Raw genomic sequence first — 26,734 nt, 5'->3', positions numbered from 1 at the left:
CAAGAAAAAGGAAAACCAACTAAAACCAAAACTGTTTATTGACTGTGCTTCAGAAGAGAAAAATCTCAACACACACGCACGCTTTCTCTGTGGATTAATGTGACTGCAATAATCATGCACTGAAAGTGATGATATAATGATGTACTTTCTAAAAATCTATTAGGGGGACAACTTGTCATCTTTAGCACTTGGAAAATGGGAACCACATTCCATCACTCCTATATAAGCCCTTCTGTGGACAGTCTCCCTGCCCTAACCCACAGGCCTTTAATTCAGCAACAGAATGAGGCTGTTAATTCTTTGGGAACTATATGCCCCTTTTCTTATTGGGAAGTTTAAAGTCCCTGAAACTTGTCGTACATTCATCTTACAAGCAAGAGCTTTGTTTACAACATATAATGATAAAAGAATCTTAGTTTAATGCCAAGAACCAGATTATTGCCTCAAAAAATTAGCTCCCAAAGGAGAAAGATTCTTATTAAAAGGGGAGGATTTCAGAGTCACTTTAGAACGGTACCTCTGGGTGTTATTTTTCAGGTATCATAAAGCATTTGAATTCAGCTGCTTTTTGATCCAAGTAAAACACTTCTAAAGATAAGTGAGGTTTGTTTCCTGAGTTAAGGACATCTTTAAGTGACAGATGTAAGACAATAAAAGGCCTTTTTCAGGCTCATATAAACTGAAACAACGAGAAACAAATTTCAAGACTGCTGAGAGATTGAGAAACCTCACAGGACACCTCGCATTTAACACATTCTCAATGGACTTCAGACTTCCTGGCTGTTCCTGAACTATTTCCTGTGAAGTAAGACATCATATATCAGTGTCAAAATGCACTTCAGCTGATACTTTCCACAGCTCTCAGACAAGTCCTCAGCAATCCGGCATACATGAGAACCAGCCTGTGAAAGAGGAGGCAATTTTACCATGTGAATGATCTCACCATTGCTCAGCTGTGCATATGCATTCATTCATTTGTCCATTCAAGAAACATGTGAAGTTTCCTGTCCTCTAGTAATGGTTCCCAATCCTAGCTAACCATCAGAATCACCTGGGCCCTCCCACCAGCTGTTGGTTTGGTGGGTATGGAGTGGGGCCTGTGCATCTTTTTTTTTTTTTTTTTTGAGATGGAGTCTTGCTGTGTTGCCCAGGCTAGAGTGCAGTGACACAATCTCAGCTCACTGCAACCTCCGCCTCCCAGGTTCAAGCGATTCTCCTGCCTCAGCCTCCCGAGTAGCTGGGATTACAGGCGCGCGCCATCATGCTCAGCTAATTTTTGTATTTTTAGTAGAGACGGGGTTTCACCATGTTAGTCAGGCTGGTGTCAAACTCCTGACTTCATGATCTGCCCGCCCCAGCCTCCCAAAGTGCTGGAATTACAGGCGTGAGCCACCGCGCCCGGCTGGGGCCTGTCCATTTTAGTTTTTAAATGGTCCACAGCCAGATTTGGAACCACTCCTTTTGTATTTCATGATCTCATTGATGAGAGGTTTACAGGCAGCGGGAAACCATCTTTATTCTCTAAATTCTTGAGCTACCTCTTCATCCTGACATTCTATTCTGCTCCTCTCTTGTTACTGAGTTCCCAAGGCTTCTCAGGCCAGGGCCAGTGGTGGAAAGATTGGTGACGGACAGAGGAAAGAGAAAGAAGGAGAATAAGGTTTAAAAATGAAAATGTGCTTCTATTCCAGCTGCCAGGAATGGTGAAATTCCTTATGCCAGACTAACCCTCCTGCCAGTAACAATTATAAGCTCTGGACAAAATATAAAAACCAGTTGTTTGAAAGCACTGGAGAATGACCAAAAGCAAGCAGAAACTGAGAATATTTACACTTTGAAAGGAGGAACACAGTTGGTGAGACCCACATTTATCCAGGGCACTTCCCATTGCCTGTGTGCATGGAGGACACACTCATGCAGCAGTGACAGTGTTGCTGGGCTTGGAGGTCAGAATAAGTATCCAGAGCTCCCAGAAAGGCTAAAAATTGAGCAGGAAAATCGCATAAAGAAGAGAGCTACAGATGGGGGGATCCCCAATATCTGCATACAGACTCTCTCAAATTCTTAGCTAATAGGTGAACTGCACATGTGCTGGGTGAAAATCCAAGGAACCCAGTGGAAAGCAACACCTGGAAGCCTGAAAGAGATGTCAACAGTTCCCTGATACTGGAAGGACAGAGTTTAGGATTCATGTCCTTCCAATCTAGAAGGGCTTGGTAAACAACTTGAATATTCCACTGAAACCTTAGGACTATAGCTTAAGAATAAGGACCGCATCCAAAGGCTAAGAACTGTGCTTATTTATGCTGACCTACTAAGATTCAGATTGATCCTTATAAATTCCTGTCTAAATTACCTAAGACTTACTCAAACCTGAAGAGATATCAGGGGCCAATCCATTCTATTGTTGTTGTTGTTGCTGTTAAGAACAAGGACTACTTCTACTTGTACCGGTCCTTGCAATGCTCAGATTTCTGATTAGTAAACCTAACAGGAAAGACTATAGATTTGTTTAAAACCTCAGAGCAATCAATAGAATTATGATTCTTAGATTCCCAGTGTTTCCTACCCAAATACTATCTTGTCTTCCATTCCCTCCATGAGTCAATGTTTTATGGCAGTGTGTAAACATGCAGCTTTATTTTAGTGGCCAGTAGTTAAAGAGATTCAGTGCTTGCTTGTTTCATATGCAAAAATCATCAGACTTGAGGACCTGTGAAATCACCTTCATATTTTTCTCAATGTCTAAGTAAATGATCTTAAGGATCTAAGTATTCCATGAAGATCCACCCTTATACAACAATTTATTGCTGTGTTCTCCTGCTATAAGACTTCAATGATTTATTAATGAAATTGGCAGAAAAGGGACATAAAATGTCAACTGAAAAGTTACAACTCTACCTGAAAATTTCTAACTACATCATTTCAAAAGATCTACAAAATTTGAAATGACATGATTTTGGGTATGATCAGTCTGTAGGCAGATACTCTCTGTTATCCTCCAGAATGAAAACTATTTCATTTTATCTAAGCTCCCAAAATCAAAGGCAATTAAGATTTTCAGGGCCTGGTGCCGTGGCTTGCCACTGTAATCTCAGCACTTTGGGAGGCCAAGGTGGGCGGGTCACTTGAGGCCAGGAATTTGAGACCAGCCTGGCCAACATGGTGAAACCCTGTCTCTACTAAAAATAGAAAAAATTAGCTGGGCATCGTGGCACGCACCTGTAGTCCCAGCTCCTCAGGTGGATGAGGTGGGAGAATTGCTTGAACCCGATAGGTGGAGGTTTTAGTGAGCCAAGATCACACCACTGCACTCCAGCCTGGGCAACAGAGCAAACCCTGTCTCAAAAAAAAAAAAAAAAAAAAAAAAAAGATTTCTCAGGATTGCCCTTACAAGAGCTTTCTAAGACATGATTACAGACCCCTCACATGGGATGAAAAGGCAGAAAAAGTCTTCCTCTCTCTGAAGGTCTCCCCCAGCAACTCTACACTTTGTATATCCCTAACTATGCCAAACAGAGGAAAGACAAAGCTGCCTAATAGGAGCATTAATTTGGCTGAGAGAAGCTTCACACCAGTAGTGTATTGGCTCTCTGAACAAATCTCTCAGTCTGGTGGCTACAATGTACTCTCCCTGCCTAGCATTAATTGGGCTGAGAGAAGCTTCACACCAGTAGTCTATTGGCTCTCTGAAATCTCTCGGTCTGGTGGCTACAATGTACTCTCCCTGCCTACACCGGCGGGGTGCAGCAGCTCAGTGGTCAGAGCTCCGGCAGCAGGCTGACTAGCGCTTACTGCTGCACCAGCTTTTTGCATTCCACATACTGTGCAGTCCCTGTTACTTCTAGGCAGCACTCAGCATTTCTCTGTCAGCTGCCTCACTGATGATGAAATCCTTCCACTGTCCACCTCACAATTGCACATCATTAAGATTTTAATCCCACCATTGACTCCTTCTTCTATATAAGGAGGAATCCATGACTGTGGTACCTGGGGGATTAAGAATGCCCAGCTCCTACTAAACACATGCCTACCCTATTACCCAGAAATGCATCCAAGACAAATCAGTCCATCTGTCTACTAAAATAAATGCACAGTAATATTTATAGCAGCTTTATTCATAACAGAAAGTGGTAACACCCCAAATGTCCATCAACAGTAGAATTAATTAATGAATTGTGGTATAGTCACACAATGGAATGCCACACAGCCATAAAAAACAACGAACTGGCTCAGTATGGTGGCTCATGCCTGTAATCCCAGCACTTTGGGAGGTCAAGGCGGGCGGATCACCTGAGGTCAGGAGTTTGAGACCAGCCTGACCAACATGGAGAAACCCCGTCTCTACTAAAAATACAAAATTAGCCGGGCGTGGTGGCACATGCCTGTAATCCCAGCTACTAGGGAGGCTGAGGCAGGAGAATCGCCTGAACCCAGGAGGTGGAGGTTGCAGTGAGCCGAGATCGAGCCATTGCACTCCAGCCTGGACAACAAGAGCCAAACTCCGTCTCAAAAACAAACAAACAAACAAACAAAAACTACAAAAATATATATGAATATCACAGATATTGTACTTACAAAAGAAACTAGAAAAAAGAGTACATACTCTGTAATTCTACCTACATGAAATTCAAAAATAAACAAAAGTAACTGATGGTGATAGAAGTCAGAATGGTGGTTACTTCTGGGGGAAGAGGGGTGTGTATTGACTAGGAAAGGGGCACAAGGGAACCTTCTGGGTTGCTAGGAAGTGTTCTAGTTCTACTTGGGAGCTATTACACAGGTATGTATAGACAAAAGTAGAAATTCATTGAGCTCTCCACTAGATTAGTACTTCACTATATAAATTATATTTTCAGTAGAAAGTAAAAACTAAACACACAAGAATGCCCAGATCAAATCTTAGTCAATTCTGACTTAATACTATTTGTAGATGACTTACCTTAAAATAACAAAGGCATTTTCTGTACAGAATACTCTGTTGATACCTAACATGCAGCTATCAAAGCTGCTCCATGGGCTAATGTTCAGTCTGCCCAAGTGGATGAATGAATGCCTCTGACTTGGTCTTGCACTTTGGCAAAGAAGAAATTGTAAACACTAAACAGACAGTAGATATGCATTTGGAATTGCTCATAACTGTGGGATGCTAAAGAAACAAAGTGGATATTTTTACTTTTTAAGTTACTCTGAAAATGGTAAAGACACTAAAACTACTAAAAATGGTAAAGACATTGAAAATTCATTATAAGCTATTCAATATGAAAAATATGTGTCAGTTAAGTTAGAAACTCACAAACTACTACACTGAAAACCAATGACAATGCCTTTGCTAGCTCAAATGCTAAACAAGTAGCTTTTATTACCCCAACTACAAAGAGTTCCATCAAATTGACATCTATCCCCACTTGGAAGGAAAATTGGCTCAATTTAGACAAGCTATAATTGGCTCATAACAATCAATCCAGCCTTCTGAGAAACAATATTGGCAGTTACAGAGACATTTTCTTCATAAAGCTGGGTGCTGGCAGTCTCTGACAGCAGCCTGGGAGTGGCATGATCCATCAAATGGATGCTAACTTGACCCATGATTTTTTGCATCATGAAAGAATCAAATTAAGCTCCATGGTAAATAAATAATGAAAAAAATCAAAATTCGATCAGGAAGTGGTAGAATAATGTCTCATCTATAATTAACATAACCCAGTTATAACCGAAAAGGTAAAACAAAATAAACTCCTCAAAGCCCTTTCAGAATTTACAAATGGGTTTTATGCAACTATCCAGGTCATTAAGTTATACATATATATTAGTAGTAGTCTGTTATCAGGATGGATAGAACCTGTTCCTTGATGAAAAGCTACAGATGGGCCAGGTGCGGTGGCTCACGCCTGTAATCCCAGCACTTTGGGAGGCTGAGGCAGGTAGATCACTTCAGGTCAGGAGTTCGAGACCAGCCTGACCAACATGGTGAAACGCTGTCTCTACTGAAAATACAAAAATTAGCCAGTCGTGGTGGTGGGCCCCTGTAATCCCAGTTACTTGGGAGGCTGAGGCAGGAGAATTGCTTGAGACTGGGAGGCGGAGGTTGAAGTGAGCCGAGATTGTGCCACTGCACTCCAGCCTGGGCGACAGAGCAAGACTCTGTCTAAAAAAAAAAAAAAAAAAAAAAAAAAAAAAAAGAAAGAAAGAAAAAGAAATCTACAGATGCTTCAGAAAGAAAACATGGCTAGACTTTGTGTTCCCAATACAGGGAATTCCTACTCCTATTCAGTGACTGTGGAACTCATTTCACCATAACAGTCCTATAGGATTCTGCAGAATTTCTCTCCTAACACAAAAACTACTCTCCATTCAGGAAAGGTAAAAAAAGAACAAATGGAGGTGCTGAAACAAAAGCTGTCCCAATCAGGGGCTGGCACACTACAGCCCATGGGCCAAATCTGGCCTGAAGTCTTTTCATACGGTCCATGAGCTAAAAAATTTTTCTTACATATTTTAAAAGTTTATAGAAAAAACAAAGATGGATATGGACTATGTGACAGAGACCACATGAGGCCTTCAAAGCCAAGATTTACTATCTGGCCTTTTACTGAGAAAATGTGCTGACTCCAGGTCTAAAGTATCAAAAATCCCTAATCTGCCTTAGCCTAATGTTTTGCCACCAGTGTTAATGGCCACAAGACTACCTCCTCAGAGCTCATACAGATTTTCTCTCTAGGACATGATTTATAGCATGCCCTATGTGGTTAGGAATAACTCTACCAAGAACTATTTTTTGTCACATGCAGATTTAGCTAAATACTGTCAGAAGCTCATTAGCATATGGTTTTGTGCCCAGTAGGTACAAGCTGCCTTTCCAAAGGAGGCATCACTCAAACCTTTATATGAATTCTAGTTCAGTGACCAGTTCCACTAGAAGAGAAATCAATGTTTTTTAAGTTGCAAAAGTGGCCACAAATTCTTCCCATTCCATATGCATGTTCCCTAGTATGCGACTATACAAATCTGCCCACCAAGAAATAGAGTCTAATTATCTACTCTTTGAGTCTGGGCTTGGACATATGACTTAGTTTGGGCAACAAGGCATTAGCAATATGACACAAGCAGAGGCTTGAATGCTGCTTGCATACTGAAGCTCGCCCTCTCTTACTGCTCATAGGCACTCTCAGATCAACATCACATAAATGGACTTGGGCTAGCCTCTTGGATAATGAGAGACACATGACCCAGTTACCTCCATTTCCCTGCCAACAGCCAGCAACCACCAGATATGTGAGGCCATCAACTATCAACTGAGTGTAAATTCATGTGCGAGGGTCAGACAACATCATGTGGAGCAAAGCAAAGTTGTCCTAGTTGAGCCCAGCCCAAATTGCTCATCCCCAAAATCATGAGTAAATAAATGATTGTTTTAAGCTACTTAGTTTGGGGTGGTTTGTCCTACAGAAAATGCTAATTGACACAGACACAAAAATGCATTAGAACGTTATTGGAAGGAGCCACTTCAGGTCCTCGTGACAACAGCTACAACTGACCCACAGTTACATGTGTCATAATGAAAATGAACTTTCAACTAAAACCAATGGACTTCTACTCCCATGAGTGACCGCAAGTTGAGGCTAACCAACAAGCCTCCAGAAGCTGGTTTCAAGGCACAAACAGCTTACCTGAGATCTTCAGGTCAAGCAGACAGCTTTGTAAGTGCAAATTCCACCCAAGACAATGAAAAAAAAACCCCAAATATTTTTGTTATGCCCAATCAAATGAACTGACTCCCGTGTAAAATTGCTGTGTAACTAAAAGCTATTGCTTTCCTTTTCTATGACTCTACTTTTCTTCATTTTTTTCTCCTTCCTTTTTTGAAGCAAAATACGTTTCCACTACCTTGTTTTTAAGAATGAGAGACCATAGCTTCATCTGCTAACCTGCCTCTTTCTGGACCTGTTATCCATTTCTAGCTCCAGGCAACACTCAAATCATAGGAATACCTCTGCTTAATGCTAGCAAACAAATCCACCAAGTTTAAGATCTGAACATCTTCTATATACTTTAGAGCATACCACAAATATCTCTAGACTCAGCTACTCAGGCTGTTGTTGTAATTACATAGAACTACACACAGTCGATATTTTATCTGGAGAGAAAAGTCAACCCAATCACATTTTAAATTACCTCGAGTGTCCGTGGTACTTTTATAACCCGTCCGACTATTGGGGAATGTGACCAAAGGAAATAAAATTACTTATCAAGCTTGACAAGCAATCCTATACAACTATCCTGATGATAGAAATACCTCTTATATTACAATTTACATATTTACTTATAATGTAGCACCTTGTAAAAAATAGAAAAATGTCCATGTTCAGGAAAAGTAGGATACAAGATGCCAACTCAAATAGTTTATCATCATAATTCTGGGAAAAAGACATACACTTTCAACTCTTTACATATATATTAATTATGGGGCCAGTGGGCCTGTTCTTTATCTGTGACCTCTATGTATACTGAGAACTACTCCTGGGGTGCATGTATTCCTGGTACATAGACTCCTTACCAGCTCCTTTGAAGATTTTAAGTCCTGTTCAGTCTCATCATTTGGGTCTCTTCAGAAGTCTCGTTAGTGAACTCCCAGGAGATGGTAGGAGCGTACTGAACTGCTTGAGGGTTTTAACTTTGGTTAGGGGTCCCTGAATTCCAGAGATGTATCAATAACTTATTCCTCACTATGGCTGAAATTATAAATGTCACCATTCATACTATAAAGACCCAGAAAAAGAGCTCTGATTTGCTTGCTGTCTTGGTAATTAGAGGACCATCAAATAGCTTTACAATATTTACAGGCCTCATAAGGGGGCATCTGTACTCTGGCTAATATTTCCTATTGTTTCCAGGTAAACACTTCAGGACAAGAAGAAAAATTTATTTTAAAAAGAATACAGACACAGGCTGATGATTCTCAAAGATTTGACAGTCTGACACTTAAAATCTACCCCTCATTCTCCTACCTAGGTCAAATAAAAACACTGCCTTCATGAAATTCCCTAAACAATAATGATCAGATTTCTCATTAGAAAATTGGCTTTTCTCTAGTGCATTTCTAATAGAGTCTTCAAAAACTACTGCGCAACTGATGTTTAATGATCAAATGATGATTCCATATTAGGGGGAGACAGAATTTCTTATGGTTAATCTCTGTCCTCCAGGAGAGGCATATGACCAAAAGCAGGAATGACAAATCCTGAGGTGACTGCCCAGCCTCCCCCTGAGGATCCACGCCACACTGTACACCCCATGTCCTTCATACTTCATGTTTGTTAAACAGATGCACATATGGATATATGATAGAAAAGAATGCTTCAGTGAGTTTTCTCTTAGTAACATCACAGAAATATTAAGGACTGTACTCTCCATTATTGTTCAAGTTACTCACATATAAGGAAATACCACAGCATCAGGACATCTTTTAAAAGATAAGTATATTTCAATTATATAATAATTTTTTTTTTTTTTGAGACAGTCTCACTCTGTCACCCAGGCCGGAGTGCAGTGGCGCAATCTCAGCTCACTGCAACCTCCGCCTCCTGGGTTCAAGCAATTCTCCTGTCTCAGTCAGCCTCCCAAGTAGCTGGGACTACAGGCACACGCCACCACATCTGGCTAATTTTTGTATTTTTGGTAGAGACGGGGTTTCACCATGTTGGCCAGACTGGTCTCGAACTCCTGACTTCAGATGACCCACCCGCCTCGGCCTCCCAAAGTGCTGGGATTACAGGTGTGAACCATTGCGCCCTGCCAGTTACAGAATTACTTTTTGATTGGGGGTGGTAATACACTATGAACTTAAAAATGCTACTTTACTTATTTTTAAAATGTTTTGAGTTAATAGAAAAACAATAAAATATCTTAAGATATATGTTTAGCATTTTAAAGTTATCAAGGAACCAGAAATCTGTAAGTAATAAGAAACATTGAAATAATCTTCTAAGAATAAAAATATTTATTCAAGATTCTATTAAAGTATACAAAGAACGAATTTAGGATTTAAAACAAAGGAACATTTTATTTATTTATTTTTTTTTTGAGACAGAGTCTTACTCTGTTGCCCAGGCTGGAGTTAAGTGGTGCAGTCTCAGCTCGTTGCCACCTCTGCCTCCTGGGTTGAAGCAATTCTCCTGTCTCAGCCTCCCAAGTAGCTGGGATTACAGGCACACGCCACCATGCCTGGCTAATTTTTGTATTTTTAGTAGAGATGGGGTTTCACCATGTTGGCCAGACTGGTCTTGAACTCCTAACCTTGGGTGATCTGCCTGCCTCAGCCTCCCAAAGTGCTGGGATTACAGGTGTGAGCCACCCGCACCCAGCAGAAAGGAACATTTTAAACACGTTACCTAGTGTTAAGGCATGATAGCTCAGCAATTTTTTTTTTTTTTTTTTTTTTGAGACACGGTCTCATTCTGTCACCCAGGCTGGAGTGCAGTGGCACAACCACGGCTCACTGCAGTCTTGACATCCTGGGCTCAAGCGATCCTCTCACCTCACCCTCTTGAGTAGCTGGGGCTACAGGTGTGTGCAACCATGCCCAGCTAATTTTTTGTATTTTTGGTAGAGATGGGTTTTGCCATGTTGCCCAGGCTGGTCTCAAACTCCTGAGCTCAAGTGATCCACCCTCGGCCTCCCAAAGTCTTGGGATTACAGGCATGAGCCACCGTGTCCAGTCACAGCCCAGCAATGGTAACAGCCTTGATCTTGATAGTCTCTTAATAGCATGTCTCATAAATAGTTTATTCCGGAAGTTGGAAATTGTAAAATTTAATATAAAATAAAAATTTTAAAGCTTATAAAATCAAAAGTTCCATTTAGTTTGTTTTTACATACATCGTCTTATTCCAAAAGGATCTGAAGTGGCTGGCAGAGGAATGTGTACAGGAGTAACCATGAACAGAAATAATCCTATAAAACAAAATACTAGATGAATGCCGGGCGCGGTGGCTCACGCCTGTAATCCCAGCACTTTGGGAGGCTGAGGCAGGCAGATCACCTGAGGTCAGGAGTTCAAGACTAGCCTGACCAACACGGAGAAACCCCATCTCTACTAAAAATACAAAATTTGCCGGGCATGGTGGCGCACGCCTGTAATCCCAGCTACTAAGGAGGCTAAGGCAGGAGAATCACTTGAAACCAGGAGGCAGAGGTTGCGGTGAGCCAAGATTGTGCCATTGCACTCCAGCCTGGGCAACAAGAGCAAAATTCCATCTCAAAAAAAAACAAAAAGAAACTGTCGAATGGACACTAATTTTTTTTAAAAGAAAAGCTCACGTGCACAGGGAGTAGAATAAATCCAAGATTACACTTCTACCCTAAAGTTAGAAAAGGCAGGCTTTCTATGGTTAGGAGGAAAAATCTACCAACACCTTTAAATAAAAAATGCTTTAACTAAAACAAGATTTTGCTGAAATCCTTCCAAGGCAGAAAAAACTATGAAAACCAGAAACCAAGGTTGGGGGGTGGGGTGTCATGTTTAAAATGAAGCAGCACTAAGCAACATTTCTCCAGCTTTCACCTTGCCCAGAGTCTTGTAGATGAATATCAAAAACAAATTAAAATCCACAGAGCAGCATTTTTCTTCCACTTGTTTAAAGGAAACTGTTATAAGCAGAACTGTCCAAAGGGCCATATCAAAGAAAACGGGTTCTAAAGTGAAACCTAAAACATTCCAGTAACCAAATACCTGAGAGAAGCTGTGAGGAAGTGCATGTGGAAGGCTGACACATTTCTGAGTTTCCATAGACTCTTGCAGCTTCTATGTTCAGTGAGAAAAAAATCCCCAGGCAATGGCCCCTACTAGAAGTTTAAGGAATTCTAAATTGCTCTTCAGTAATTCTCAGCCTTGAGTGCCCATTAAAATTACCTGAAAAGGTCTTTTTTTTTTTTTAATACCAATGCCTGGACCCCATCCAAGATCAATTAAATTGAAATCCCTTGGTACAAGGCCCAGGCATTAGTATTTTTTAAAGCTCCCAGAGGTTCTAATGTGCTGCCAGTGCTGAGATCCACTTAGCAACCTACAAAAATGCTGAAAAAGTCAAGGACGACTGTAATTACTGTGTGTTTGAAATTCAGTTGTGACAGAAAATGATTTTTCTGGGAGGTAAATTTTTTTCACTAGTGCTAGGCTGCCTTTCTTTTCATGTGCTTATGCCCTCTACTATACAGTACTGAAATCCCTCAAGATAGTAAGAACAACACCATTTATTGAGCACTTACATGGTATCAAGCACTGTGCTGGGCACTACCCACCCCCATCTCCACACACAATCACTAATGTCCATTATTCTGCAAAAATAAGTATTAAACCCATTAATCTGAAACAGCTGATAAGAAGGCGTTTCGTTGGCCCCTATCACAAAGCAAGAAGTTACAGAATTGGGATTAGAACCTACATGTATCTGATTACGAAGCAATGCTTTTTATTTTCCTTTAATTTTATGTATTTATGTTGCAAAAGGTAATAGAGTTACATGTTTCACAGGTTTATAAAGGTTTATATGGTATACATAAGGCATATAAAAATTAATCTCACTGATGATTTTTTTCTATCACAACTGAAGTTCAAATACATAGTAACCACGATTATCCTTGATTCCTATCACTTAGCCTCTCCTATCACCCAGCCAACAATTCTCCTCCCTGGAGACAAACTTAGCAGTTTCTTGTTTATATAATATATTTACAAGCAAATACATGTAAGAATATGTGACATACCACACATTTGAATTCCTCCCCACCCCATTTTAAATAATTTCAACAACTGCATAGTTCACACACTATTTTGCACATGGCTTTTTTCACTTTAACAGTGCATCTCAAAGATTATTCCATATCAATAAACTTTTTAATTTTTTTTTGTAATACATAGTATTCCATTGTACTGATGTACCATCACTTTAAAACCAGTCTATTATTGATAGACATTTGATTTTTTCTATTTGCTGTTATAAAAATGTTAGAATGAATGACCTTGAGCTACATAATTTTATAAATACATACAGATAATTACACCTATAGATTAAATGCCTAGATGTCAAAAGCCATGCCCTTTCACTACTCTATGCTATCTCAGGATTCTAAGAAACAACTCGCAATCAGACTTATGATGACTTATACTTATTTTATTTAAAAACTTTAAATACCCAAATTATGCTTTTTGTTTTATTTAAAAATATTGGAATTTTTTTTTCAGAATATGCTCAAAAACCAAACAGTCTGAGAGAGGGTTTTAAGCCAAGGTAAAATGACTTTAAAACCAGTGGCATAAACACTGTGCTGGCTGTCTCTTCCCGTTCAGAAGGTATCTGCCCCCGAAGACTCCATGTCCTCCTGCATTGTGCTGAGACTCAGAGACTGAGAGCAGTCCTCGAAGTTCACTGACGGCAGCATCACTGACATCTTGGCAGGGGGCATCTGTGAAGCGGAGAGTGGCACTGCTTTCCCACCTGCACAAAGGAGAAACTCATTCAGCTCAACATGCGTATCCTGAGTATTTACGTGCTTTATGCTTTGCGAAATAATATGAGGTTGGGGTGGGGGGGCGCGGATTCCAAATAAGGATTGCATACAAGGGACTCTCTTGTCCCAAGGTGCTCAGAACTTGTCAGAGAGGTAAAATACACCTTCCTCCTTTCCACCCTCACTCCTAATCAGTCAGAGACAACATCAGTATACAAGCTAAAAGTTGTGATACAGATGATAAATGCTAAGTAAGATCAAATGGGGTTAAGGGCCTAGTCTCTGAAATCCAGACTTAACTTCTTGCTGGCTGTGTGACTGTCAGCAAGTTATTTTACCACTCAAAAGTTCAGTTTCCCATATGTTAAATGGGATAATAGTACCTACTTTGCACAGTATAGTGAGGATAAAATAGTGTCAGTGAAGAGCTCAACAACAGAGCTTAGCACTCAGTAAGTGGTCAAAAACTAAGCGCTCCCATTACCATTAAAAGATAGCCATTATTACTACTGTTACCATTAAGTAAATAGCTAGGAGAGCAATAAAACACTATAATAGCCAGAAATTAAAGGTTTGTGGTTAGAGCAAGAACTTTTTTTTTTTTTTTTTTTTTTTTTAAAGAGGTAAGATATGAGCCATGTAAAAGGCATTTGAAGTCAAAGGTTGCCAAGGCACTTTGCTCTTCCTCCTATTCCTAAAAAATGGACTCTTAAACTCAAGAGCATGTCATTAATAATGATTTACTGAGTGCCTAAGGGTGCTATGCTATTAGCCAACAGAAGTGATATAAGGTTAGCAATGTCAGAGGAAAAACATACTGCAGTGGTCATCCAAGTATTACTGACACTTGACTTTGGAAAGCATTTTTCTCTGTAAAATAGACTTTTCTCTCTACTGTAAAGTAGACATTATCTCTACATTTAATGAAATATGAAAAAAAAAATCCCACTTCATGGATTGAGAGCAATATTATAATGTCTAATATGAAAGCTGGCTGGTGGCAGAGGGCAGGCAGTTTGGGATAAATAATTCATTAATATGTAAAAAATTCAAAGTTGACTACGTAAGTGTATGTATCTGCCTATACCCAAATTCACCCCTGTAAGTTTAAAGCACAATGCCTAAGAATATAAAGACTGTCAACTTGGTATTAATTAAAACAAACAAACAAAAATCCTCATTTAAAATTTCATGGATTTACCATAGACATAAGAATAATAAATACGTTAAAAATAAATTACCTTAAACAATCTTAAAGACATATTTCAGACAAGAGTCACAGTAATTTTTCTAAAAACCCTTTATGTTTTTCAAGTAGTTTCTACAGTAATAACATAGAATTTTTCATTAAATTTTTATAGGGGCCACAGTATAATTAGACAGTTCTGGAGATTTTAATGATGTCTCAATCATAGCTGTCCAAGCTCAGAATACTTGTAAAAGGAAAATTCCTTTCATATAAGGAAATTTAACAAAGACTATTTTAAATACTGTATCACTCCTTTTTGTTACTATTTCATTTTTTTATAAAAAGAGAGAGGAAGATAAGATTTGGTATCATTACAGCAATATCACAAACTATAATATAATACCATAGTATTTAAAAAGAAAACAAGTTTTATGTGAATTTAAATAGAATAAATATTTCAAATAGGAAAAGATTTTAGTCTTTTCAGTTTGTCAGGATGTAATAAAAATGCAATGAATAGACACTAAAGACTATATTTTTTAAATCTTTTTTTTGAGACAGGGTCTTGCTCTGTCACCTAGGCTGGAGTGCAGTGGCATGATCATGGCTCACTGCAGCCTCAACCTCACAGGCTCAAGCGATCCTTCCACCTCAGCCTCCCAAGTAGTTAGGACCACAGGTATGTACCACCATGCCTGGCTAATTTTTAAAAATTTTTTGTAGAGGGAGGGTCTCCCTGTGATGCCGGGGCTGGTCTCAAACTCCTTTGTCTCAAACTCCTTGGTCTCAGGTGATCCTCCTTCTTCAGCCTCCCAAAGTGCTGACATTACAGATGTGAGCCACCATGCCTGGCCTTAAAAATGTGTATAGGACATAAGCATTAATAATATATAATATTTAAACATTCTTATATTTTACAAAGCCATGATGCAGAATACACAAAATAACTGAGGGAAGCAGCCAATATCAGAGCTCACCTCATGAATAAAGTAAAAACTAACACTGGATATAACTAAGTCCCAGAGCAAATTAATTTTCCACTCATACAAACAACTTAATGTTACCTTCTAATCCATTCCTTGAGTTATGCATCTGCCAAAAACAACAGTGATACCAAATACTCTTCTTTTCTCTGTTATTTAATTTCACAAAACCACTTTGTATATACCTTCGTTTTCTACTTTGTGCATAAAATTACAGATTAAATTGCTCAATGTTGTAACAAGAGCTATAACTTTTTAGGGTGGAGGGATCTCCTAGAAGTTTCCAAGTCTCAAGGAACATACTGAATTCAATCACTGTAAGCATTTCTTGCAGTTATTGCCTTATATTTGTATAACAATTCAAATTTTGTAAATACGTTTTCACCATCATATTATCTGATCCTAACAGTAATTCTCAGAAACAGACAAGGCAACTGAGGCCCAGAGACATTAAAGTGGGCTTCTCCAAAAGCATATATGCACTAACTAAACATCTATATGAATCTCCTGCATGTATGGAGCTAAGAGCATATGCAGATGAAGAAGACAGAGTCCTCATCCTCAAGAAGTTCATCACCTAGTAGAGGAGATAAACATGTATAGGAAAACTTAAATGAAGTGGAAGGTAGCCATTGAGTTGGGACTGAAAAGATGGTGGGAAGGCAATGAAGGAAAACAGAATAACAAAATAAAGTCAAGATAAAGTTAATGTGTTAAGGGAACTCTGAGTATTCTGATATCAAATATTGTTTGGATAGGAGGAATGGTGAGATAAGCAAGGCCAGGGCCAAGTCCTGTGAAAGCAGTAAGGAGTCACAAAAAATTTTGACCACAGGAATAATTTGAGCAAATGTATGGTCTAATATCCAGCATCTATAAGGAACTTAAAACAAATGTATTAGAGAAAAACAACCCCAAAGGACATGAACACTTTTCAAAAGAAGACATACATGAGGCCAGCAAGTATATGAATAAAAGCTCAATATCACTGCTCATTAGAGAAATGCAAATCAAAATCACAATGAGATACCATCTTACACCAGTCAGAATGGCTATTATTAAAAGGCCAAAAATAACAGATGCTGGTGAGGTTGCAGAGAAAAGGGAATACTTATTCACTTGGTAGGAGGGTAAATTAGTTCAATCATTATGGAAAGTAATATAATGATTCCTCAAAGAAGCTAAAAGCAGAACTACCATTCGACCCAGCAATTCCATTACTGGGTTTATACCCAGAGGAATATAAATCAGTCTACCATAAAGACACATATATGCAAATGTTCACTGCAGCACAATTCACAACAGGAAGGGTATGGAATCAACCTAAATGCCCATGAATGACAAATTGGATAAAGAAACTGTGGTACATGTATACCAAGGAATACCATGCAGCCATAAAAAAGAACAAGATCATGTCTTTTGCAGGAACATGGATGAAACTGGAAGCTATCATCCTTTGCAAACTAATGCAGGAACAGAAAACCAAATACTGCATGTTCTCACTTATAAGTGGGAGCTAAATGATGAGAACTCATGAACACAAAGAAGGAAACAACAAACACTGGGATCTACTTGAGACTGGAGGGTGAGAGGAAGAAGAGGAGCAGAAAAAATAACTATTGGGTACTAGGCTTAATACCTGGGTGATGAAATAATCTGTATGACAAACCTCCACAGCCTGAGTTTACCTATACAGGAAACCTTCTTCACATGTACCCCCAAACCTAAAATAAAAGTTAAAAAAAAAGAGGTAAAAATCATCCTAATAGCTGTGTGGAAAATAGAGAGACGGGAGACGGATCTATAAAAATAGTCCATAGAAAAACTAATGATCCTTGGCAGTGGAAATAGGGTCAAGATATTTTGGATGGAGACTTAGTACTTACAAAGAACCAAGTTTCACTCTGAAATGACAGATTTGGTTGACTGACTAGGCAGTAATAAGAACACCAACAAACTTGGGAGCGGTGATGAAGTTTTAAGCACAAGTCTCTTCATGACAGATCAAGAGTAGGGTCCAAATCAGGTCACTTAGGAATGGCCCCACCCAGACTGCTGGTGTGAGGCTTCTGTATGGGAAGGAGTAAAAGGCAGAGGGGATAAGAGAATGGATTCTGGAACAGGGCAGAGCTGAGCTCATCCATCCATCCAACAGATATCAACTGTGCACCTACTATGTGCCTGGCACTGTTCTAGACTCTGGAGAATACAGCAGTGAAGAAAACAAAGGGTCTAACCTCACTGGCCACACATTCTGTTGGGTTTAGGGGATGAATGACAAGTAAGGAAATAAACATCTAATATAACAGGAAGTGCTAAGTACTATAAAGAAAAATAGGCAAAAGGTAAGAGGGATAGAAAATAATAAGAGACTGAAAAAGTTACATAACTTTTCTGAACCCCAGTTTTCTCAACTATAAAAAAAATATGAGTACCAACTTCAGAGATTTTTTTTTTTTTTTTTTTTTTTTTTGAGACGTAATCTCGTTTTGTCACCCAGGCTGGAGTGCAGTGGCGCGATCTTGGCTCACTGCAAGCTCCGCCTCCTGAGTCACGCCATTCTCCTGCCTCAGCCTCCCAAGTAGCTGTGAGGGACTAAAGGCGCCCGCCACCACGCCCGGCTAATTTTTGTATTTTTAGTAGAGACGGGGTTTCACCATGGTCTCAATCTCCTGATCTCGTGATCCACCCGCCTCGGCCTCCCAAAGTGCTGGGATTACAGGTGTGAGCCACCACGCCCGGCTGACTTCAGAGGTTTTTATGAGGATTCAGCCAGATAATACATACAAAGTGTTTTATATAGTGCTGGAACATAGAAAGCACACAAACATATCAGCTCTTACTTTTATGTAGTTGGAAAGCCACTATCTAAGAGGCAATGAGGCTCAGGGTGGGCTGCAAAAGGTACTCTGCTTTAGAAGGAGGAATAAGAATGTTTCACTGAAATACAATTAAGAAAAAAAGAGGGAGTGGGGAAAGAGAGAGTACACTCTGGAAGGCCTCCAAATAGTTATGCTAGTTTAAACTCCAGTTAACTGTGTTTTAATCAAGAAGTTATAGCAATAAAATGTACCATCTTATCAAAAGGTATTTGTTAATGTATATTTTGGGATTTTTTTTTTTTTTTTTGAGACGGAGTATCGCTCTGTCACCCAGGCTGGAGTGCAATGGCATGATCTTGGCTCACTGCAACCTCCACCTCCCGGGATCAAGCGATTCTCCTGCCTCAGCCTCCTGAGTAGCTTGGATTACTGGCGTGTGCCACCGCACCCAGCTAATTATTGTATTTTTAGTAGAGACGGGGTTTCACCATGTTGGTCAGGCTGATGTCAAACTCCTGACCCCGTGATCTGCCCACCTCGGCCTCTCAAAGTGCTGGGATTACAGGCGTGAGCCACTGCACCCGGCTGAAAACTTTTTATTTAAAGTATTCATGTACACAAGCTAAATCACAGTTTTAGAACTTTGTAAGAGAACTCTTTAGACTGGGAACATTAAAAAAAGCATCACTTAGATTACTGTGAACAGGCGAAAAGGGTAACATTCATAAAAAAATTAATTTTTTTAAAGAAAAGACATAACATTTTAATAAATCACCATGAAAGCAAATATAAATCTTCTACCTCTATTAAATATAGTTTGATGCTTTTAAAGTTTGACTTTTTAAATTTGCACAGTCAAGTCATTACTCTATGATGTAATTGTTTCAACAGCTGTTTTCAGGTCTATAAAAAAGACTATTCCTTGATTCCATGGGTTTGCAGTGTGTCATTTAACCTGGCATGCATTTAAGTGGGGCATGCCATGGAGTCAGACCATGCGTTAGAAGCTTCCTGAGACATAATTTAATACACGTTTTTGACACTTGAAATTCCAATTTTTTGCTTTAAAAATATTTAAAATTCATAAAGAAATTTTATGTTTTCTGTTTTTGGATGTCAGATTTATAAAACTAAGTAAAAGAAAAACTATAATTTATTCTGAGTAATAAGTTATGTAACGAATGGTAGGATTCAATTCTCTGGATTGTTTTTCCAGTGATAGTGGTGAAATATTAGTTCCTCTCCTGTTAATTGTGGCTGTCTTATTCTGATTGCAGCACTTACCAGACTGCACTGTAATTATTTATGTATCTGTCATTTCTTCCAGACAATGCATTCCTTAAGGGCATGGACAGTCTTTGGAATTGACAGTCTTTGTGTTCTGAGTGACTAGGATAGCAGGTACACAGTAAGTATCTGTGACCTTATCATCTTGTATTATTGTTACTAACTTGTAAGTCTGTTGTTTCCATTAAAGATGTGCTCCACTAGGACAGTGACTGTGTCTTATTTACCTCTGCATTCTACAAAGCCTCAGCATGATGCTGGGCAAACAGTGGACCTTGAAATGACTGCTGAACCAAATTGATTTGTTCCTACCTAGAGAGTCTGTGGTTTCTCTTTGCTAACAGCTTGCTTAGATTCACACTGACCAGATCTTGTCTTTAAAATCAGCCCTGAGTTCCAGCAACGCAGTTGCTTCCCAGCTGTCTGTGAAAATGTTACAGTATTTCAGCTGTGTTTTATTGAGTTCTTGAAGCATTTTTCCTGTACACCCTGGACTCATCCACTCTTGCTCCAATTCCTGTGTAAGCAGCTGCTAAACTATCCTGCTGTATTCAATTCTCCTCACATACTTAACCCAGTCCTACAGATTTGCAACATCATAGCCCCAGTGTTTGAGAATAAATGAAAGACTTGATGAAGAAGGTGCCTCATCATTTGATGTTAAGTATAGTATGCAATATTTTATTTACTTTTGCTTTCCAGAATTAGTCACTATTAAACATTTCTTTCCTTACTCATGTTTTAGAAAGGGTAACTTAAAATGTTACAATGATCTTATCCCAAAATATCTTTTGGGCATATGAATCCTATTACTTTTTTTATTTTTCAAATGTGTTGACAAATGCTTATTTTAAAATTTATAATTTAAGGTAAAAACAAAGCAGTTCTTATAGGAAGAATAAATGTTCCGACACCTGTAAAAACAACTCCAATTTTTTCCTCTAAAAAGCAATCGTTAATGTGAAAGATCTGTTTCTTCTTATGCCAGGTTCCAGCTGCTTCACTTTGTTTAAAATGACTTCAAAGTTTAAACACTGTCCTGTCCCAACAAATAACCTCCCCCAGATGGAATTATCTCGAGTCTTATCCTTAGTGCTCTGAATACCACACCTGCAGCCTTTTAATTCATCATTTTATAAACTTTCCAAAGCGAAATGATAGGTTTTCTTTCCTGTCCCCTAACTTATGCCTTTTGGAGAGCTGAGTTTATAACCTGGGGTGAATTTACAGATATTACAGAAGAATTAAAAATTGCTATTAGTATTTCTACTGTGTTGATTATTATGAGAGAAAGAATCATCAGGAAATGAAAAAATCTGAACAGCTCCAAGTTCAAGAACTTTTAAAGTAAAAATCTTACCTGAAAATACACATGTGAGGTACGGATTAAGCTCGATTTGTGTCCGATCCATATCACCTGGTGAAACTACATAAAAATTTATTTTTTCAGAAGAAAATCAGTTAAGCATAGAAATAATCATGATTCATTCCTATTCACTAAAAGAACACAAACCAAATGCACTCCCACCGTTATTCTCATAAAACCAGGTAAACAGAAGTTTGATCTAGTGGCCTGAAGTAAAGAAGGAAGTTAAACAGCTGAATTTTAATGACTATCAATAGGAAATACTTTAACGGATTATTATCTTTATGCATCACAGATGGGAGGGGGAAGCAAAGGGTCATGAGAAAATCTGAAATTTGTATCAAATAAAGGAAATTAATGGGCCATTTCTTCAAAGGTGAAAAGTTTTCACAGATTCTGTTACCTAAGAATTTAATAATTACAAAAAGAGGTTTAGAATCTCCCTTCTTCCTAGGCCAGCCTGGAGCATATTACTCAATACAATCCGTAGGAAACAACCCATAAAGCTGGCAGGGAGCACAGAAGAGCAATACACTATTATAGCAAAGCAAATTTTTAGTATTGAGATAAAATAGGCTGAGGAAAAAATCTTTTTTATGGCCAGAGAATCGGAAAGTTAACTGAGAGAAACCTATAGCACATATAGGTCTCAGGCCAACAAGACACTCTGGATACTAAGGGCATGGCTCCGTTATGATGCTGTTAATCTGTGCTGTGAAGTACAGTCAATTAACAACCTTCTATAACTTATTTCAAACAAATTCTTGGGGTAGGGTGATATGAAAAAAATTATAATGTTGTATAATCAGTATTTCTTTTCTAATTTTCTTTAAGATAAAAATCAGTTATCTCTTAAGCTTCATTTATTTCACAAAAATTTCAGGTAGTACATGTACACAATGGAGTGTTATCCAGCCATAAAAAAGGATGAGATCCTGTCTTATGCAATGATATGGATAGAACTGGAGGTCATTAAGTGAAATAAACCAGACACAGAAAGACAAACTTTGAAGGTTCTCATTTATTTGTGGGAACTAAAAAATAAAAACAGTCCGGGTGAGGTGGCTCATGCCTGTAATCCAAGCAGTTTGGGAGTTTGAGACAGGTGGATCACTTGAGCTTAGGAGTTCAAGACCAGCCTGGGCAACATAGCTAGACCTAGTCTCTACAAAAAATACAAAAAGTAGCCAGGTGTGGTGGCTCGCGCCCGTAGACCCAGCTACTTGGGAGGCTCAGGTGGGAGGATGGCTTGAGTCCAGGAGGCAGAGGTTGCAGTGAGCCAAGATGGTGCCACTGCATACCAGCCTGGACGACAGAGCCAGGCTGGAAAAGAAAAGAAAAAACAATTGAACTCATGGAGATAGGCAGTAGAAGGATGGTTACCACAGGCTGGGAATGGTAGTGAGAGCGGAAGGGAAGTGGGAATGGTTAATGGGTTAAAAAAAAAAAAATAGAAAGAATGAATTAGGCCCAGTAATTTGCTAGCACAACAGGGTGACTACAGTAAAAAATAATTTAATTGCACATTTAAAAATAACTGAGTATAATTGGATTGTTTGTAACACAAAGGAGATGCATACTCCATTTACCCTGATGTGATTATTACACACTGCATGCCTGTATCAAAATATCTCATGTAACCCATAAATACATATACCTACTGTGTACTCACAAAAATTAAAAATTAAAAAAAATTTATACTAAAAATTAAAAAAATTTTTGGGTGGATTTTTATAAGAAGATATTTAAATGAGCAAGTTTATAAGCATTCCATATTTCATTATGCTGGGCAATACATTCTCACTGGAGATAAACATTCATGTTAAACTATTATTGTTATACTGTAGAAAATTTAATGTTTTATAAGGACAAGAGTGTGGACAAATACAAGTTACATATATTTGATATCCACAAATAGACCAAAATTGAACATACAACTGTGATATAGGTTTTGTTTGTTTGTTTTTTAAAGAAATGGGGCCTCATTCTGTCACCCAGGCTGGAGTGCAGTGGTACAATCATAGCTCACTGCAGCCTCGACCTTCTGGGCTCAAGGGATCCTGCCATCCTGCCACCTCAGCCTTCCTAGTAGCTAGAACTACAGGTGTCTGTCACCATGCCCAGCTCAACTGTGATACAATTTTAAAAAATCTTTAAATGTATTAAAAGTGCTTACTATGGGCCAGGCGCGGTGGCTCCTGCCTGTAATCCCAGCACTTTGGGAGGCCAAGGTGGGAGGATCAGGAGGTCAGGAGATCAAGACCATCCTGGCTAATATGGTGAAACCCCGTCTCTACTAAAAATACAAAAAATTAGCCGGGCGTGGTGGCAGGCACCTGTAGTCCCAGCTACTCGGGAGGCTGAGGCAGGAGAATGGCGTGAACCCGGGAGGCTGAGCTTGCAGTGAGCCGAGATCGCGCCACTGCACTCCAGCGTGGGTGATAGAGCGAGACTCCATCTCAAAAAAAAAAAAAAAAAAGTGCTTACTATGATGTTAATGTTTAAATGCTATCTGTGTTCACTTCTCACTTTGTTTCTAAACTTCCAAGAGTTAGAGAGGGACAGAAATTATTACTGCTTGGTCCCTCCAGTTTAATAGAGCTCCCTTTCAAATTCTACAGAGAACACAGAGTATAAACATGAAAACAAAGGTATCAGTACCACCTCAGAGATCCCTTCCATTGAAGAACCACTTGTTTATAGCAAGTAATGAGAATATTAACTCCCTAATTGAGTTGATCAAGGATCTTAGCAGAGTATGCCACCTAAAGGAAGGGTACATAAATGGTAACTATGACATATGGTTGTTGCTGTTATTGTAAACATAAAACTCTCCTCAGTCAAAACTGGGGGAGGATCTTGACTTCTGCAGTGATACGTCTTAACAGTTAAAAAAAACAAGCCACTATCACAATATCAGAGTTGACCACTTTTATTCTTATAACAAGTAAGTGGCTTCATAATTCTCACTTGTTGATTTACGGGGTTTACTGGAAGGGTGAGTATTGTGCTCTGCAGTTGATGATTAAAACAGCAAACACGGCCTACAACTAGGTCAACACAACTTGAAAACTGCTTCTCAAGTTTGTCAGTTCTTACCATTCTTTATCCTGCTGATCAAAACTGAAAAAAAAACATAATACTGGTATTGAAGTCAAAAGATGAGAAGGAAAATTTTGGAATTATTTGATCTATAAATTTCTATTAACATTTCTATGGAAATTTTGAATGAGCGATGCTGACTAGAAATTGAGTTATATATTAACTCTAAATATAATTTATATTTTTATCTTTACCACAAAAAGCTGACTTGTTAGCTTTTACTTAAATGTTTGAAGATACTACAAAATAAAGAACAAGTGAGCTTAGATTTGGAAATAGAATTCCAGCCTGGAAAAGCAGGGACACTGGCTGAAAAAGCTTTAATTGAAGGCACACAGGGAGTACTGGGATTGCACTACTTGTACACACTGTGCCTTTTCCAAATACCCCCCTTATTTCAATATTTTAGCTTTTCATTTCAAATAGTCGTTCAAAATATTGTTGCTATCTCTGGTGCCAAGTGAAAGTAAACCATGTTATAGTTAGTGTATATCCTTTTCAAAAATTGGTATTTTTCAAGGAATACTACACAGCCATAAAAAAGAATGAAATCATGTCCTTTCCAGCAACACAGATGGAGCTCATAGGCCACTAACCTAAGTGAACTAACTCAGAAGCATAAAATTCATTACCACATATTCTCACTTATAAGTGGGAGCTAAACAATGGGTACACATGGACATACGGATAGAAATAATACACGATGAAAACTCCAAAAGCCAGGGAAGGGGGGGCAGGGTTGAAAAATAACCTATCAAGTACAATGTTAACTATTTGGGTAATGGGTACATTAGAAGCCCAATCCCCACAATTAAGCAATATACCAATATATCCATGCAATAAACATGCACATGTACCCCAAATCTAAAATAAAATGACATTTATAAAAATTGGTATTTTTAAAAAATTGAAATTTGGGCTTTATAACAGTTATACTCATATTTAAAAAAATTTATTTTGGGCTTCAAAGCTTACTTTCTGACTCTTCAATGCTATTTTCAGTTAAGAGTCACTGGTATAGTAATACTTACATTTGTAAATCTTTATAGTATTATTTTAAACAAATTCTTTATGGATTATCTAAGAAAACAGCATAAAACTATAAGGCTGTTAACTGCAAAATAAGGATATAAAGATGAAGCCCCCCAAAATGTGAATTTTTTAACCCACAAAACAACATAAATTTTTAAAGGGACAATGTACAGAATTTAAAACAAAACTCAATAAGGAGACATCTAAAATTAGTAACAGTCAGGATAGCTACATTTTTATACTAATTTGAGTTCACTAAAAAAAAAATCCAATAAATTATTAGGGTACTTAAAAATATATAAAAAGAAGTTAGTACTTGTTAAATAACCTGGCCAGATCCTCCAAATTAAGTTACTCATTGGCTCTAGTAGGTATACCAACTCTCTTAAATAATAGCATTTTCAGAAATAGGATCCTGGCGGCATAAAAGTATATATCCCACTGCCAAGAAGTTGATAGTTAATTCAGAAAATAGATGACCCACCTATCCTGAATGCAAATCACAATTAACTTGAGTAATGTACATTCAATTATTAAAGCTTATTAAAAAGCATTTAAGTACTTGACTGTATTCCTGTTGGTGTTATGACAGAGAGAGTGCCTGCCTTTTAGGGGCAAGAATGTCTAGAGGGACATTCCAGCATTAAAATTTGGTTGAGAACTGACAGACTCTATGTTTTAATAGACAACTTTATCTACAACTCACTTCCTGTTAGTTGAACAGCCTGTGAAACAGCTACTAAAACAAATTCCTCTCAGATCATTCTTTATAAAAGCATGCCATAATAGTTTAAAAACTAAAAGAATCTTAAAAACTACAATAGGTTTGCCTGGTGAAAGAAGCCATACATACCGTATGATTTCATTTATGTGAAGTGCAAACAAGGAAACTAATCTAGGTTGTTAGAAGTCAGAATAGTGGCTTTATGCTTGTGGGAGTAGAGACTGTGGCTGAAAGGGAGCATGAGGGCCTTTGGGGGTCTGGCAGTGTTCAATTTCTTGAGCTGGATACTGCTTGCACAAGTGTACTGTATTTGTGAAAATTCTTTGAGCTGTACACTTACAATATGTGTACTTTCTGAATGTATATTATTCTTCCATAAAAAAGTTAAAATGCAAAAAACCAATAGGGCAGTTTCAGCAATTAAAAGATGATACCTTTGTACTTTTAAACTTTTTTCCAATGATAAAATTAAGCCAAATTACTGGCATTACTAGGTAACCTTTAATATCAAATAAATAGTTACACTAAGTCATAGGCCGTACTGCTGACTACAAAGATGAATTCCTTTCTATTTTTTTTTCCTAAAACCTTGAAATACCAGTGCACTGAAATTATTCAGAAGCAGAAGGTGAGATTTTGTTGTTGCTGTAGTTTAACTCTCACAGGGCTTACTATCTAGGATACTTCATGCTCTACGACAATCAGCCACTTGATTTAATT

The 26,734-nt window shown here is 38.4% G+C and overlaps 1 protein-coding gene across 45 annotated transcripts in view; it reads right to left on the bottom strand.

Annotated features, from left to right (window-relative positions):
• Window positions 1–13,147: 13,147 nt before the first annotated feature.
• KIAA0586 overlaps window positions 13,148–26,734 on the bottom strand; it is a 119,568-nt gene continuing 105,981 nt past the window's right edge. For 19 of the 45 annotated variants that reach the window (XR_010151127.1, XR_010151130.1, XR_010151134.1 and 16 more), the window contains 2 exons: window positions 21,151–21,216; window positions 13,148–13,496 (listed from right to left, as the gene is read on the bottom strand). Coding sequence is in view for 38 of the 45 variants with exons in the window: in XM_063793436.1 (XP_063649506.1) it covers window positions 13,345–13,496; window positions 21,151–21,216 (218 nt within the window). In the remaining 7 variants the exon portion in view is untranslated. Of the gene's footprint in view, window positions 13,497–15,275; window positions 15,552–17,320; window positions 17,406–21,150; window positions 21,217–24,064; window positions 24,280–26,734 lie in introns of those variants that run through there. The other 26 variants (XM_063793432.1, XM_063793431.1, XM_063793434.1 and 23 more) reach the window with 5 other exon arrangements.

The sequence above is a fragment of the Pan troglodytes genome, chromosome 15 (genome assembly GCF_028858775.2).
Source record: "Pan troglodytes isolate AG18354 chromosome 15, NHGRI_mPanTro3-v2.0_pri, whole genome shotgun sequence".
Taxonomy (NCBI): Eukaryota; Metazoa; Chordata; class Mammalia; order Primates; family Hominidae; genus Pan; species Pan troglodytes.
Note: the sequence above shows the minus strand (reverse complement) of the source record. Positions and strands in the feature narration are given on the sequence as shown.